We start from the raw sequence: 16,951 nt of genomic DNA, 5'->3' as shown, positions 1-16,951 counted from the left end.
AATGCTTCATATGCATATTTTGAACAGATGAGGATTGGAATGTCACCGCCTGCCCAGACAGCCTCCAATGCACCTGAACCCACAGTCACCGTTGCAGGGATGAGATCAGTCTTCCAGAGAGTGAACCTGCGGAAAGCAACTGACCCGGATGGTGTCCCTGGCCATGTCCTTAAATCCTGAGCAGGTCACCTGGTGGGGTATTTGCAGACATTTCTAACCTCTCCCTGCTTCAATCTGAAGTTCCAACCTGCTTTAAGAAGACCATTATCATATCGGTACTTAAGAAAAATAAGGTAACGTGCCTTAATGACTACCGCCTGGTGGCCCTGACATCCACCATCATGAAGTGCTTGGAGAAGCTAATCATGGCACACATTAATTCCAGCCTCCTAGACCAACTTGACCATCTGCAATTCGCCTACCGCTGAAACAGGGCTATAGCGGACGCCATGCCCCTGGCCCTACACTCATCTCTGAAACGTCTGGACAGTAAAGACATCTACAATAGACTATTGTTTATTAACTACAGATCTGCCTTCAATACTAGACCTGGGACTCAACACCTCCCTTTGCAACTGGATGCTTGACTTCCTGAATAACGGACCACAATCAGTGAGGATAGGCAGCAACACCTCCCGCGTGATTATACTCAACACTCGTGCCTCACAAGGCTGCGTCCTCAGCCCCCTACTCTACTTCCTATTCACTCACGACTGCATGGCCAGATTCTGCTCTAATACCATCTACAAGCTTGCAGTTGATACCACCGTAGTGGGCTGTATCTCAAATAATGATGAATTGGAGTACAGGAAGGAGATAGCCAAGTGACATGGTGTCATGACAACAACCTTTCCCTCAATGTCGGCAAAACAAAAGAGCTGGTCATTGACTTCAGGAAAGAGGACAGTGCACATGCTCCTGCTTACGTCAACAGTGCTGAGGTCGAGAGGGTTGAGAGCTTCAAGTTCCAAGAAGTGAACATCACCAATAGCCTGTCCTGGTCCAACCATGTAGACGCCATGGCCAAGAAAGCTCACCAGTGCCTCTACTTCCTCAGAAGGCTAAAGAAATTCGGCATGTCCCCTTTGACCCTCACCAATTTTTATCAATGTACCATAAAAAGCATCCTATCCGGATGCATCACAGCCTAGTATGGCAACTGCTCTGCCCATGACTGCAAGAAACTGCAGAGAGTTGTGGACACAGCTCAGCACATCACAGAAACCAGCCTCCCCCCCATGGACTCTTCTTGCTGCCTTGGTAAAGCAGCCAACATAATCAAAGACTTCACCCACCTCAGGCATTCTCGCTTCTCCCCCCAACAACTGGGCAGAAGATACAAAAGCCAGAAAACACATGCCACCAGGTTCAAGGACAGCTTCTATCCCACTGTTAATAAGACTATTAAACGGTCCCCTAGTATGATAAGATGGACTCTTAACCTCACAATCTACCTCGTTATGGCATTGCACCTTATTGTCTACCTGCATTGCATTTTCTCTGTAACTGTAACACTTTATTTTGCATTCTGTTATTGTTTTTACTTTGTTCTACCTCAATGCACCGTGAAATGAATTGATCTGTATGAACGGTATGCAAGACAAATTTTTCATTGTACCTCGGTACATGTGACAATAATAAACCAATTTACCAATTGGAGAAATACAGTGAATGTTAGCCTTGCCAGCAATATTCACATCACATGAAATTATTAAACAAGTTCTTCATTGATTGAGAAATGTGGAGTCAGGGTCATTGATTTATGGTTATTAAGCCAAATTCCATAAAATATAAAAGGTTACAAGATACTGCAAATGCCAGAATTTGAAAAAATATAGGGAAAAAGTAACCTGCATTTATATAGTGTCTAACACAACTTTAGGATGCATCTAAGTATTTTGTACTTTTGAACTGGAGCCGTCTTTGTCTTGTGGAACACAACGGATAAGATTGATTTCCATTCTACTATCCCTCTCTGCTATTCTGAGCACTTATCCGTGCAGAGTTTCTGATGGTGGTGGATACTGTAGGTAGGCAGTGGGGGGGGGGGGGGGGGGGGGGGTGGGGGGGGAAGGTAAAATATACCAGAGGTATTTAAATCAATTATGCTTTTTACATTCGAAGTGAGAAAGTCTCTGCCTGTTAATAAAAGTGCAAAATACAGGAGATGCCGAAAATCTGAATTAGGTCAGGCAGCAATTGTGGAAGGAGAAACAGAATTTACATTTTAAGTCAGTGACCTTTCATAAGACTATGTCATCTGTATTTCTCTCCTCAGATGATTCCTGCCTCCTGAGTTCTCCCAGCATTTCCTTTTCTTCCTGTTCTCTCTCACACACACAGCCACACACACAGTCTTACAAAAAGAAGATTTTGTAGTAGGTGCAAATATATTGCAATCGCTACCACACGAATAAGATGAAAATGTCACATAGGGGGCTCATTGGTTTGATAGAAGTAGGGGTCTATCATTATGTCCATGAAGTTTGTTTCACCTTTCTGATCTCTACCCAGATTTCATTTTTTGACTTTGCTTCATATCCTTTGATGCCATTTATAATATCCAGAGTATTTTAATGCAAGGATGACAATTGATCCAATACATTGCAGCTCCCATGGAACAATAAATGTCCAACAGATGTAAAAGAAAACTCTGGAGCTATACAATGGCAAGGGTTAAATATACTTCTTGCAAACAAAGAATTCAGTGAATGAGGGGAATTGTGATCTCTGCCTATTTCAAGAGATGAATGTTCTGTGGAAAATTTTCCTTAAACAATGTTAAATTACGACATTGATCAGTGATCATATACATGAAATTCTGAGAACCTTAAAACATCATAGCTTGGAGTTTGTTCAATGTGTATGGCCTCAGTAGGGCTGAAGTAAAAATTAACAGAACATTGAAACTACAACTTTAAGCAACTTTAAACTGGAATTGATGATTATGATATAGTAAAAGGATAAATGTTACCACAGAAGGCACTGCATATAAGTAAAAAAAATACTGTACAGAGAACTTGGTAAAACCATGTCTGGTCTACAGCACTTAACCAATCAATTGGAAATCTGGGACTTCAATGCATGCATAGTTAAATAAAGGAGCCCCGAACAAATTGACAGACTCAAAACACTGAACCTGTCAGTTCGTTGCTGGGGTGACCAGCTTGCAGAATGTGTGCCAGATTACACAGTGCAAGATCCGTGATTCAATTACTTTCAATGGGGATTGAAGGACTATAGAATGCAAGGAAAGGGAAAGGTCAATTACCTTTTTCCTAATGTCTCTAATTACCTTGAAGTGGTTTAAATGTTTTACCGGATCTTATTTTTGAAAAAAAAAATGAAATATAAAATTTTAAATTCTATACTTTGTTTTTAATCATCTTTAAATGTCTTAGAATGTTGGCAACATTTAAAAGCATTTGAAATCCTAAACGAGGCTGAGGGCATTGCAGTTGTTGAGGTTTTCAGGGGTGTTTGGGGTGGGGGGGTGGTGGTGCAGGATACCTTTGTTGCACTGTTGGGGCTTTGTCACTTCTCAGGCTATGCTGCTGAAGTCTGGTCAGCAAAACAAACTCTCTGCATTCAGACCAGGTAACTTCAAATATGGCGTGGCCACAGGGAGCAATTGCAGGCAGTGGGCCCATGCCAGCAAATTCTGGTCCATGGCAATGAACAGTCAAACCAGTAAAATGCTCAAAATCATATGTGTTACAGCTGCCAAACAGTGTACCATCTGTTCTTTAATATTTATCACAAAATTAACAAATGGAGTAACCTACTGTCTAAAACCACTCAAATAATAAAAATAAATAGTTTTCAGTGTGAAAAAAGATAAAACAATCAGATTATTGGTGTGGAGTTTCTGCATATGCTATTTATTGGTGTTTCCAAAGGTTTATTAATTTTCAAGTTTTGTGCCAAGAGACTACACGTGTAATTGAAACCAAATAAGGTGTAATTTTAGTAAAAAAAAATTCTGGTACAAAACAAATTTTAAAAGTGTCCTTGTGGAATGACTTACTTCACTGCATGTTTTAAATTTCAGGCTGCGTTAAAGAGAGTATTCTGATATAATGACTCAACTATACAAGTTTAATGTATTAATGGACGATTGTAATAAGTTCTCTTTTTTGGGGGACACTTTGGACACCCATGATGTTTATGATTTCTTTTAATCAAAATCATAAAGTTTCCCAAAAAATGTATAGAAGCATAAAAAAGTATTAAAACATAAAAAAAGCATAAAAATATGAAAAAGTATACATTCCAATGACTGAAGCTGTTAAGTGTCTCTTGTAAACAGAAACATTCAAGGAAACTAGCAAAACATTTATCAGCACAGTATATCCAAAATAAAAATCTGGACATCCGTTTTACTATCTTGCTCAAATATGGATTAAAATCCACTTTGGAATATCTGCTGGTAAAAATGTCAAAAAGTTGCTGGGCCAGATTTTTTTGTGGATTGGCAAACTGTCTGAGCTTTCCATTTACCTGCCCTTGAAGCCTGCTCTTACTTGGACTGGATCCCTGGGTGCATTCTCCCTCCAGGAAACTGACTGGCAATTGATTGGCAAACTCCTGTGCAGCACAGGAGCTTTCTGAATGTAATTGGTGGATGCCGCCCTCAGGAATGCTTTGAGAGCCAGATAGATCTCTGACATGCAAATTATTAAAAACTGTGAAAATGAAATAAATCTTAAAAACACTAGAAAAAAAGAAACACAATTAAAACCATTTAAATCATCTCAACTAAATAAAAAAATGAAGTTACTTCATAATTGAACTTCTGTCCTCAGACATTTCTTCCCCATGAAATCAATGGGTCTTCTGGATTTTCACTTGGATCAGCAGAGAAAGATTCCAGCATAGTTGCCTCAAGACCAGTGATTGCCTCAGCAGAAGTTCAGGTCTTGTTTCTCTACACAATTGTCCAGACCTCTGCCTGGTTACATAGGTGAAAGATGGCAGTCATCTAATTACTCCAAGAGGAACAATTTATTTTTTCTTACCTTGGCAGAAATCCTGAATTCACTATATTCTTTCATAAGATCCTGAGTTTCTTCAGTAGTTTCCCCAGCAGAGGTGTGGGTGGAAAGGTAATATTCGCCTGTTTCTTGGATCCAGTCCAAAGCCTGTTGGGTGCAGGAGGAATAGCACTAATTTGAATGTCCTGCTTAAAACAACAAAATTCTCTTCCCAAACACAGTATCAAATTGTCCACATCTGCCTCCTATCAATCATTACATTGCAAAATAAAATTGGAGTTATACAGAAACATGGGAATAAGAAATTACAAAAAGCACAAAGCACACCTCTATGTGTAAAGCATCGTTTTAACTTTGCAACATTTTGTAGCAAGTCCTTCCCTTTCCTTACAAATGACTCGATATTTACAGATAAAAGTATGGAAGTTAAAAATGTTTCTTTGGTGTTCCTTGGAGTGCACAGGGAACCGATATTTCAAATGACTTCATTTCTAGCCGATAGTTCTCTATCTACATATCTTAATAACTGTAGAAATCTTCAAAGTTAGCATAGTCAAAGAAGTTTTTATACTTGGAGACAGGAAATATTGCTGGCATGGACTTGAAAGAATACAAAGGCTTTGCTAAGAATTTAACCAGGCACCAATCACTGAAGAACGACGGCAAAGTATGAAATCAAAATGATGGGGTAGAATACACATACCTGTTTGGCACTTCTTTCAAACACCACATATTGCTGGCACTGATCTAACCGCCTCTTTTTCATTGTCCAGAAGTGAAGGACTCTGTTCTCTCTCTGCAGTAGCTCACTTAGAATAGCTGCACAAGCAAACAAAAAATCTGTTTTACTCTCAGATTCTGACAGGCTGTGAGACTAAATGCTTTTGTGTGCTGAAAATGATGAAAAGGAGAAGCAACCTCAATATAGTGAGGCAGGAGGAGTTATCATCAGGAAATTCAGAAGCAGAAATCAAATAAGTTACAAGTCAACATTTTATGAAAATATAAAGTGCTACAGGTGGATCAAACAAAATCTAATTACACATTTCTAGGTGAAAACATTTAACCAGACAGTTTTCAACATCAAGAACTCGTTTTAATTAGGATTATAAAATTAAAAGGTGCAGTACATGTAGAATGTGAAGTCAATACTATTAACTTTTAGGTGTGAACTAAAATGAACAAAATTACCATTTTTCCTTTTGACGTCAAACTATTGTAAAGGCAGCCCTATTCAAAATGGAAACAATTTTCTGAAATGACACTTGTAGATTACAAATAACCCATTCATTCTATCTAAATCCAGACCCACCTTTTACTTGTTGCTCAGGGCCTCTCGTGTGAGCAGCCACTCCAGGCATACTCACATTGTTTCTGTGAATGTACTTCAGAAACACCTCAGCATTCCTGCGCGCAAGAGTGCAAGCCTATGAACACACAATGAGGTGATTATTCATGACAGCCCATTGGTATTCATGTTTCTCTCAAACTGATCATGTCAGCCACTGCTGAACCTATCATTCAACGTCAAAATCTGGGACAGGTATTTATTGATTGATTTGGCAGGGGGTGGGGATGGGTCAGGAGGTGGTAGTTTGATGACTTACAAGACAGAGACAAAGTAGCAGTCCTTGAAATACTCAAACACAATCAGATGAGGTGCTGAGAAAGGAGAAGGATGTGGAGAAAAGGGGTCAGCTTTAGATGGGCATCCAATAACACTGCCTCAAAAACATGCAGGATGTTAGTTATTGAGCTGGGACCTGGTTGGAGGAACCTATATGTAATTTTCAAAGTACAAAAGGCTGGAACAATTTTGGGAGGAGGATTTGAGGAAATGCCTTCTTGGCCCTGGCCTAAGCTGCCCAACAATGCTCAATGAGTGAAGGACAGCTCACTGACTATGGTCTGATGAGGCCTGAATCTAGTCTTGCTTCTTGGTTAATCCCCATGCACATCATTGGGTTGGTACAATGGATACACTTCTAACTCTGGCCTTGTTAGAAACAAAATATTCAAGATTATTTTGAATACAACTATTTTTCAGAAATAATTAACTTACTCTAATAGTGTAATTGTCAGAACTTCTCAACGTCATAAAGATGTCATGGATTTCAGTGTAACAGAAAAAATAAAACTTCTGATATTTCACTAATACTAATACAGTGAAGAGTGTTCAAATTGTTATTGCTGAGAACGGTAAAACAATTATTTGTAACAATTAATTATTTGTACCAAGTATTTGAAATGAGCATAAAATTCATTCTACTGGCTTGGATTTTTTAAATTAGTGACAAAACAACCTTAAAGAAATCTGCCTAGAAAGATCTTGCAATCTTTTTAGTGTAGACTTCCCCTTTCCCAATGTGCTTGCCAGCTTCAGGAGATCTCTTGGATCCAACAACAGTGATCTCATAGAACTGGATGAGCAGACAATTGCACTGCAGAGTTATGACAGGGAGCAAACCAGGAAAGAATAATGTGCCTTAATGACTACCGCCTGGTGGCTCTGACATCCACCATCATGAAGTGCATCAAGAGACTAGTTATGGCACGCATTAACTCCAGCTTCCCAGACAATCTCAACCCACTGCAATTCACCTACCGCTGAAACATGTCCCTGGCCCTACATCTGGACAGTATAGACACCTACATTAAACTGTTTATTGACTACAGCCTTCAATACCATAATTCCAAATAAAATCATCACCAAAGTCCAAGACCTGGGGCTCAACACCTTCCCTCTGCAACTGGATCCTTAACTTCCTGACCAACAGACCACAATCAGTAAGAGTAGGCAGCAACACTTCTATCATAATTACCCTCAACACTGGTGCCCCACAAGGCTGCGTCCTCAGCAACCTACTCTGCTCCCTATACACTCACAACTGCGTGGCCAGATTCTGCTCTAATGCCATCTACAAGTTTGCAGATGATACCACCATAGTGGGCTGTATCTCAAATAATGATGAATCGGAGTACAGGAAGGAGATAGAGCCTGGTGACATGGGGTCATGATAACAATCTTTCCCTCAATATCAGCAAAACAAAAGACCTGGTCATTGACTTCAGGAAGGGGGGCAGTGCACATGCTGCTCTTTACATCAACAGTGCTGAGGTCGAGAGGGTTGAGAGCTTCAACTTTCTTGGAGTGAATGTCACCAATAGCCTGTCCTGGTCCAAGCACATAGATGCCATGGCCAAGAAAGCTCACCAACGCCTCTATTTCCTCAGAAAGCTAAAGAAATTTGGGATGTCCCCTTTAACCCTCACCAATTTTAATTGATGCACCAAAGAAAGCATCCTATCCGGATGCATTACGGCTTGGTATGGCAACTACTCTGTCCATGACTGCAACGAACTGCTGAGAGTTGTGGACACAGCTCAGCACATCACAGAAACCAGCCTCCCCTCCATGGACTTTGTCTATACCTCTCACTGCCTCGGTAAAGCAGCCAACATAATCAGACCACACCCACCCCAGACATTCTCTCTTCTCCCTCCTTCCATTGGGCAGAAGATACAAAAGCTTGAAAGCATGTACCACCAGGCTCAAGGACAGCTTCTATTCTGCTGTTATAAGACTGTTGAACAGTTCCCTTATACGATAAGATGGACTCTTGACCTTACAATCTGCCTTGTTATTACCTTGCACCTTATTGCCTACCTGCACTGCACTTTCTCTGTAACTGTAACACTTTATTCTGCATTCTGTTATTGCTTTACCTTGTACTACATCAATGCACTGTGCAATGAATTGATCTGTATGAACAATATGCAAGACAAGCTTTTCACTGTACCTTGGTACATGTGACAATAATAAACTAATTTACCAATTGATATCTTAGAAGGAATCAGGGAATGGTGGGAAAGGGACATGATGAAAACTTCCTGGAGATTCATCACCAGTCAGTAAACCATTTATATTGTAGCAACTGCACAAGATACTCTGCTTCTGATGTTTGGTTCTCTAGATTTTAATAGGACTGAATTTCAAAAGCAGAAAAAGGCACATTGGCGGTCTTTTAGCAAAATCAATGAGGAATGAATTTCCAGGCAACTGTCTTTACCTCATTTACATGTGGTCCTATGCTGGGAGTAGGAGGAACAGTTGCTTTTACAGCTTGAATGGACAACTTTGGAGTGAATAACCACCTTATAAAAATTCTCATGATGGGGTGCAGAGCCTGAACACGGTTATATTTTTGCCTGTTCTGCAGACCACACCTGACAAGAGGAAGATTGACTATATGACCCTCAGACTGCACCTCCTGAACACTCACAAAGGTTCAGACTCCATTTCATTCTCTGGTCAAAGTACTCTCGAGTTTTTTTTAAAATCATCCTCTTTTTATTAGTTACAGCTGGCAATTCTTTGAGAAAATTTCAGGACTAAACCCTTTTGGAATAATCTTGCTGATGCTAGGCACAGGTCTCACAGGGCACACTTCACAACTCATCTGCTGCACGAATCTGATGTAACACTTCCCCTTGCTGCTGCAGCTGTACATGCTAATCACTGGAAAGCAGCTACGTGACATCACAATTGGCAATCCATTTAAGTTAAAATGTGATGAACAATACCTTTTATAACCTGAGATCATTTATAATCAGCATTCTTGGTCACCTTAATCTAAATTTTGGATTTTTCTTTTTGTTAGCTGCCATTACTTGAATGGATTAATTTGACAGAAATATTAACTATGTGTGAAAATAACCTAACCACACAAATCACTGGTTCTGGCTGCAAACCAAACCACACCTAGTGACTTCAGTCACCACTCCACAGTCTCTTCACCCACATTTGGGAAGAGGAGGATATTCTGAGGACCTCAGAGATGCTGTAATCATGACTTTCTTCAAGAAAGGTGATGGATGAGTGTGGTAATACTGAGGGGACTTCATCATCAACAAGGTCCTTCTCAAGCACCTCATCTCAGTGGCCAAAGAGCTGCTCCCGGATTCACAGAGGGGTTCCACCTATCTAGAGGCATAGTGGACATGAACTTCACTGTGTAGCAACCTGCACAGAAAAATGCTGAGAGCAACACAAGCATTTTTGACCTCATCATTCCAGATCTGATGAGCCACCTTTCAGCAAAGGCAGACATTAATGATGAGATCTACCACCACCTTCAATGTGCCAGTACAGCCTTGGTTAACTGAGGAAAAGGGTATTTGGATCAAGATCTCAGACCCACCACAAAAGATCACAAGACAAGGGAGCAGAAGTAGGACATTCAGCCCATCAAGTCCACTCCAAAGAAAAGAAAGGGAAAAAGAAAAAGAAAAAAGAAATGAGAAATGGGGGAATGTTCATGAGAAAAAAAAACTATTCCTTTCTAGCCCTAATTTCCGGCCTTATCCCCATATCCCTTCATACCTTGACTAGTTAGATAACAACCTATCTCCCCCTTAAACGCCTCCAATGATCCGGCCTCCACTGCTGTACGTGGCAAAGAATTCCATACATTCACTACCCTCTGGCTAAAGAAATTTCTCCTCAACTCTATTTTAAACCTGTACCCTCTAATTCTAAGGTTGTGCCCTCTGGTCCTGGACTGACCCACCAAGGGAAACAGCTTGGCCACATCTACTCTGTCCAGTCCTTTCAACATTCGAAATGTTTCTATGAGGTCCCCTCTCATTCTTCTGTACTCCAGTGAGTACAATCCAAGAGCCGACAAATGCTCATCATATGTAAGCCCTTTCATTCCGGGGATCATCCTCGTAAATCTCCTCTGAACCCTCTCCAACATCAGTACATCCTTCCTAAGATATGGGGCCCAAAACTGCACACAGTATTCCAAATGAGGCCTCGCTAGTGCCCCGTAGAGCCTCATCAACACCTCCCTACTTTTATACACTATTCCTCTCGAAATGAATGCCAACATAGCATTCGCTTTCCTTACTGCTGATCTGACCTGGTGGTTAACCTTTCGGGTATCCTGCACGAGAACCTCTAAGTCCCTTTGTACTTCTGTACTTTGAATTTTCTCCCCTTCTAGATAATAATCTGCCTGTTTATTTCTGTTTCCAAAGTGTACAACAGCACATTTCTCAACATTGAATCTCATCTGCCATTTCCTTGTCCATTCTCCTAAACTATCTAGGTCTCTCTGCAACCTTCCTGTCTCCTCAATGCTCCCTACTCCTCCACCTATCTTGGTGTCGTCTGCAAACTTAGCCACAAAGCCATTTACTCCATCATCCAAATCATTAATGTACAAAGCAAAAAGAAGCGGCCCCAACACCAACCCTTGCGGAACACCACTAGTAACCGGTAGCCAACTAGAACAGGATCCTTTTATTCCCACCCTTTGCTTTCTGCCTACCAGCCACCCATTCCAATATCCTACCTGTAATTCCATGACCTGTCATCTTATTAATCAGCCTCTTGTGTGGCACCTTGTCGAAGGCCTTTTGAAAGTCTAAATACATAACATCTACAACTTCTCCCTTATCCACCCTACCTGAGATTTCCTCAAAAAACTCCAAGAGGTTGGTCAGGCAGGATCTTCCCTTCACGAAACCATGCTGGCTTGGACCTATCTTGCCTTGCACCTCTAGGTATTCCATAACCAAAACATATGGTTCTACCTATATACCCTCTTAACTGCTTAGTGAAACCTGGCTCACCTAAAGCAAGCATCTCAAAGCACTGGAAAAAATCCACCAACAGTGTCTCTGCAAAATTCTGCAAATCCACTGAAGAACAAGGGGACCAACATCACCAGTACTAATGATCTAGTTACTCTAACCCTGTTATGTCAAGTAGGTTATGTCGAGCCCATGTTTGACATTAGATTCCCTGTTTTCCAAGCTCTATCATGGAAACAGATAAACAGAGAAAAAGATTCAAGGATGTGCTCAATTCTCTTTGAAGAAATACAACATTCCCACCAACTCCTGGGAGTATCTGGCCAATGACTGGCCAAAGTTGAGATGAAACATTCAGATCGAGAACTTCAGGGCCATGCATCAGAATTACCCAGAAAGGTTCTGTAGCAATGGAGTGAGTGCACCATCTCACAAAGTACCCATTTACCCTTCCTGTCAGCCACCATCTGTGGCTGCAGTTCCCACACTGGCCTCATTAGTCACCTCAGAACCCAGGTATCAGAGTAGAAGCAAGTCATCCTCAATCTTGAAGGACTGCCTAAGAATTTGTAAAAGTGAAAATGTATACTTGAAGGAAAAAACATACTGCAAATGCAAGTACTTGTGACCTTCTAGGTATAAAGAATAGGTAAGTTTCAGACTCTTTTCTACTGGTTACCATCCTTCTTTCTCCTTTCTATCCTTCTCTCCAGGCCATGGTCTTCATTGTTCTCTCAATGTTGCTGCTGGCTGAGCTTTCCTCTACCAGCCAGTGCTATATAGTATAGAAGGAGGCCATTTGGCCCATCTTGCTTGTACCAGCTTTCTAAAAGAAGTCTCACTGACTTGCTCTTTCCAACATCTGATATTTTGTTTTTAAGAAACCCAATGCCTTTTTGGAAGTTATTATCAAATCTGCATCCACCACCCTTTGCGGTAATACATTGCAGATCATAACAAATTGCTGAATGTGAAAAAAAAAATCTCATCTTCCCTGGCGTTTTTTGTAATTACTTTTTCTATGCTCTCCAGTTACCAATCTTCCTGCCATTGTGAATTGTTTCTTCCATTTACTCTATCATTATTTTAAATCAATTTTCCTTCAAATCTTGAAGGACAGCATTTTGATCAGAATTTCACTCCCTGATCTGACCTTGTTTTAAAATTCTGCTCTCTTTTATTCAGGAGCTTGCATGCTCAAGCATCCTAGGTCTAACCATAATGGGAGTGACTCTTTGACTGGGAATGAGATCCACACGGGAGGTTGAGGGGAAAAAGAACACGTGGAATAAACCAAAGCAAGCATGAAAAAAAATTTTACAAATCTGTTGATCAAATTTGTGAAAGTCCAAATCTTTCAAGTAAAGTCATAAAGCTAATGTGTGAGAATCAAACAGTTGAAAATGTAGGAGACAGATACAGAGATGACAAAATGAAATGTGCAGCAAAGGGAGAGGCACACTTGGGAAATATGTTACAGCAGAAAGATCAAAACAAATAATGGAAATAATGGGAGAATCAGACAGAGCGATGAAAGAAAACACAGAATGGAAGACAATGAGAAGGGGAAGGCAGATTGTAAAACAACAAAGAAATCACAAGAGAGGGACTAATATTGCCTCTATTTTAATATGTGCATAACCAGAAGAGATCTACTGAAATGGTACAAAATGGAAAAGAACTGAAGATACTAATTAAATAATTAGAAGCTGCTTCTTTGGCAACTACTTAACCAGAAACATTTGAAGACCAACAGCTGAGTATAATTAATTGTGTTTTGTATTGCAAAATCTTCAGCACTAAGAGATAATTTTCAAGTAACACTGGCAGTAGGGAACCTCATTTGTTATGAGTACCTCTTTATTCAAACCAACAAATATAAAATGAACATTTGAACAATCACATTATTTGGTCATTTATATGTAGCATCATTTTAAACAAACTTAAGTACTGTGAAAGGAGTTGAAAAGTTTGATCCAGAAAAATGCCAAGAAATTTATTCCTGGTTAGACTGCAAATTGCATGGTATAGCAGCCCCAATTCAATGTACTTTGCCTTCACAATTCATTCCATTGAAGTCAATGGAATGGATTTTGCAGAAGAGCTCAACACTTTGAAGCTACTACACAGTGCATTAAGCACTACAGAATGAGGAAGGAACTTCGAAGCAAAGATGTTTCCATGTGGCGGACACCATGACTGGAAGCCATAAAGATGTCACCGATAAATCCAGTTGGGAATTCAAGAAAAACACATTTATCCATGGAATGGTTTGAATGTGGAAATCCTAACCCCAAGGGTTTGTTGAAGTAAATAGCATAGATAAATTAGGGAGAAATTTGATTAACATCTGAGGGAAAAGGATATGGTGATGGTGTTATCGGAGTGGGATTGGAGGAGGCTCGTGTGGAGTACAAAAAGTGGGATAGACCAGTTGGGCTGAATGTCTTGTCTCTGTACATTGGTGTTCTGAGGTGGGGGCTCAGACATGACGTTAGGGCAAATTAGGTGGATTTATCTGAACCAAATGTCAACAGCATTGGCTGTTTAATAGAGTAGTCTAACAATCACTGAACACTTCATAGACTGGTTAATCCATTTAAGGATGATGAAGCATTTACTTACTTTGGACAAAATTTATTGCTTTGTTTTAATGTTATATTTACTGTGGGCATTAGAGAGCATGCAGTAGGCCCTGACATTCCTGAATATAAAGTGGGTGGAAGGCTCAAGTTTTGTTGGGGGAGGGGAGAGATAGAGGAAGCAGTATGGAAGAATCTCAGACCAAACCCAGTTACGCTGAAAGTTGGAATATGATCTAGTGAGGTCAGGAAAAAAGGCTTCACAAGCTCCCACGGGACAAATGATCAGTCCTGAAAGGGATTACTTTTTAAATGTCTGAACACTTCTGATGCTACTCTTATCAGGCTTTGGCATATAGGTTCCAGCCTGGAGCCAAGGAGTCAAAGAGCTTCTGGACTACTAAGTAGACACGAAAAAAAGAACTACCTTAAGAAAGGCTTCTTTCTGCTCCAGATGTTTGCTTATTAGTGGTGTGACATGGTCGGTTTCAGCATTTGGTCCCAATTTATCTTGGCCTCTACACCAGTCCTCATCTCTCCGGTACTCTTGTTCCAGACTCTCAAGAACACTGCACACCTGGTAACAGAGAACAACCATAGGACTTGACAGTTTAACACACAGCTTCAAGACTGGCAATTGTACAGTCATATGGATATGCCTAAGCTCAACAGCAGTACTCAAGCCTCTAAATCACAAGATCTAGTGTTCAGAGTCCCACTTCAAAACATGAGCACATAACCTTAATTGACGCTTGAGTACACTGTTGAAAGGAGAGCTACACAATCAAAGGTGCTACCTATCAGTTGAGATATTTCCCCTCTTAGATCAATATAAACAATTTGTTGGCATCATTTGAAAAAGAACAGATCTCCAAGTATCTTGGCTAATGTTTACCTCTGTTGGAACATGATGGACAGACTGAAAGAAGGGGTAAAAAGTACCTGTGAATTTGGTGAACATTGCATGATTTCATGCTGAAAACTAGCATTAGGGATTAAATGTCAATTTTAATTGGAAATTATGCAGATAGCAGCCATTAATACAAACAGGAATAGTCTTCAAATAGAACCTATTCACATGTAACATCCATCGATACTTTAAGGACATTGAAATCAGCCATTGGGCAATGGACAATCTGGTTTTGCACTACTGAAAATTGCCCAGGAGAAAAACAATAAATGAATATTTATGTTAATCGCCCCACATTAAAACTCCCAAGATGAGATCAGGGAAGGAATTAAGTGGCCATCCCATTACTTAACGTATAGTTAAAGACACATTGCTTCCATTTATTGTATAGTTAAAGACATATTTGTTCTGTCAATCAATAGTTGGGGTGTTTGTATATTCAAGGAGCTGTCCCTCAATACAGTGATTAAAGAGATATATTTAGAATATCTGGGGTACGGGCTTAAAAGTTTTCAGATCATCTAGAAGTGTTTGAATATTCAAGGATGTCTTGTCAGTTGAGATATGCTCCCAGTGTAAATATGTAATTCTACAAAATTACTTATCTACACCCAAAATGTTGAAGTAAACTGTGTAATTATAACGATCGAAACTGTTTTTGATCACCTGCTATTATCTGTATAAACCCTTAATGTACTTTTGAGTTCCGAGAGGTTCTTCCAGAATGCCTGCTTGATGTGATGAATAAAGACCTTTTACATCTACAGCTCCAGTCTCCGTGTGGCTCATTCAAAGTCACAACAATTAGAACAAGCAATATTTGGACCACTTTACTGTATTGAAGATGCTTAACCCGATTGATTATACCAATGATGCCTTTTTTGGTGAAATTCTAACTTAATTGATGAACACAAAAAGACAAGCTACACCCAATCAAAAGCTAAGTATAATGTGCATATGACGGAAAAAAGTCAAGACAAATTAAGGTTTATGCTTGCATATTACAGCTTCAATACCATAAACGTCAACAGAAAAGTCTAAATATTGCATGTATGAACTTTCTACCTGTTCAGATGTCTTATAGAAAGCCACAGATGCATTGACGAGTTTCAGTCTGTCTTCCATCTTCAACATTAGCTGTTGCCAGTGAAGGGCTACTTTCTCGGCACACTCTCTGATGGCATCCGAGTCATAATGGCCAGCCTGCAGCATGGTCTCAGCCTTCTGCTGCACCTGAAGAGCACTTTGGTGGGTTTTCTGCAAAGAAGTGGCATGAAAGAGGGACTGTGTGTAGGGAGGAAAGAGAGGTTTGCATAGAAGTGCCAGATAGATGGTGAAAGGGATTAGGTGGGAATAATGAGATGTGGGAAAGTTGAACATTTTTAAAGACTTACATTGAATTGTTAATTCCAAAACACAACAATAATAGAGAGGGACAACAATATTTTATGGGGCATAATAAAATTTGCATTTTGGCCATTTTCAGTAATATGGGCTTGATTTTACCACAGTGTGTTGAAATACAAAAGATAATTCCCAATCATTTGTTTGACCTGAAGAGGAACAACAGCTGATCTCTTTGCTGCAATTTTTAGTATTTTATTCATATTTCAGTTCTGCATCAGTTTAGTTCACTGTCTCTTGAGACACTGTGACAAAATTGCCAGAGGTACCAAGAGCAAATCTCTGCTCTTTTTTGCACTTGCTTACCTCTGTTGAGCTTAAACTCACAGAAAACAGCATGAAAACAATACCCTGGAACTAAATGTAGTTTTGTTCTGCAACAAATACATTGCAGATGTTACATTCAAACAGAATTTCCCCTCAGAATAACAAAGTTCATCTGTCCATATCAAAGACATTTG

The 16,951-nt window shown here is 40.0% G+C and overlaps 1 protein-coding gene across 1 annotated transcript in view; it reads right to left on the bottom strand.

The window, feature by feature from the left end:
- The window catches only part of LOC127574135 (kalirin-like), a 500,886-nt gene that overhangs the window by 169,919 nt on the left and 314,016 nt on the right, over window positions 1-16,951 (bottom strand). The window contains exons 17-21 of the mRNA XM_052022913.1: window positions 16,152-16,370; window positions 14,604-14,753; window positions 6,307-6,421; window positions 5,698-5,813; window positions 5,019-5,141 (exon numbers count right to left, since the gene is read on the bottom strand). Of these exons, the coding sequence (XP_051878873.1) occupies window positions 5,019-5,141; window positions 5,698-5,813; window positions 6,307-6,421; window positions 14,604-14,753; window positions 16,152-16,370 (723 nt within the window). The remainder of the gene's footprint in view (window positions 1-5,018; window positions 5,142-5,697; window positions 5,814-6,306; window positions 6,422-14,603; window positions 14,754-16,151; window positions 16,371-16,951) is intronic.

Source organism: Pristis pectinata, chromosome 1 (assembly GCF_009764475.1).
Source record: "Pristis pectinata isolate sPriPec2 chromosome 1, sPriPec2.1.pri, whole genome shotgun sequence".
In the NCBI taxonomy this organism is placed as follows: Eukaryota; Metazoa; Chordata; class Chondrichthyes; order Rhinopristiformes; family Pristidae; genus Pristis; species Pristis pectinata.
The sequence above is the reverse complement of the archived record's forward strand: the minus strand, read 5'-3'. Positions and strand labels throughout refer to the sequence as shown.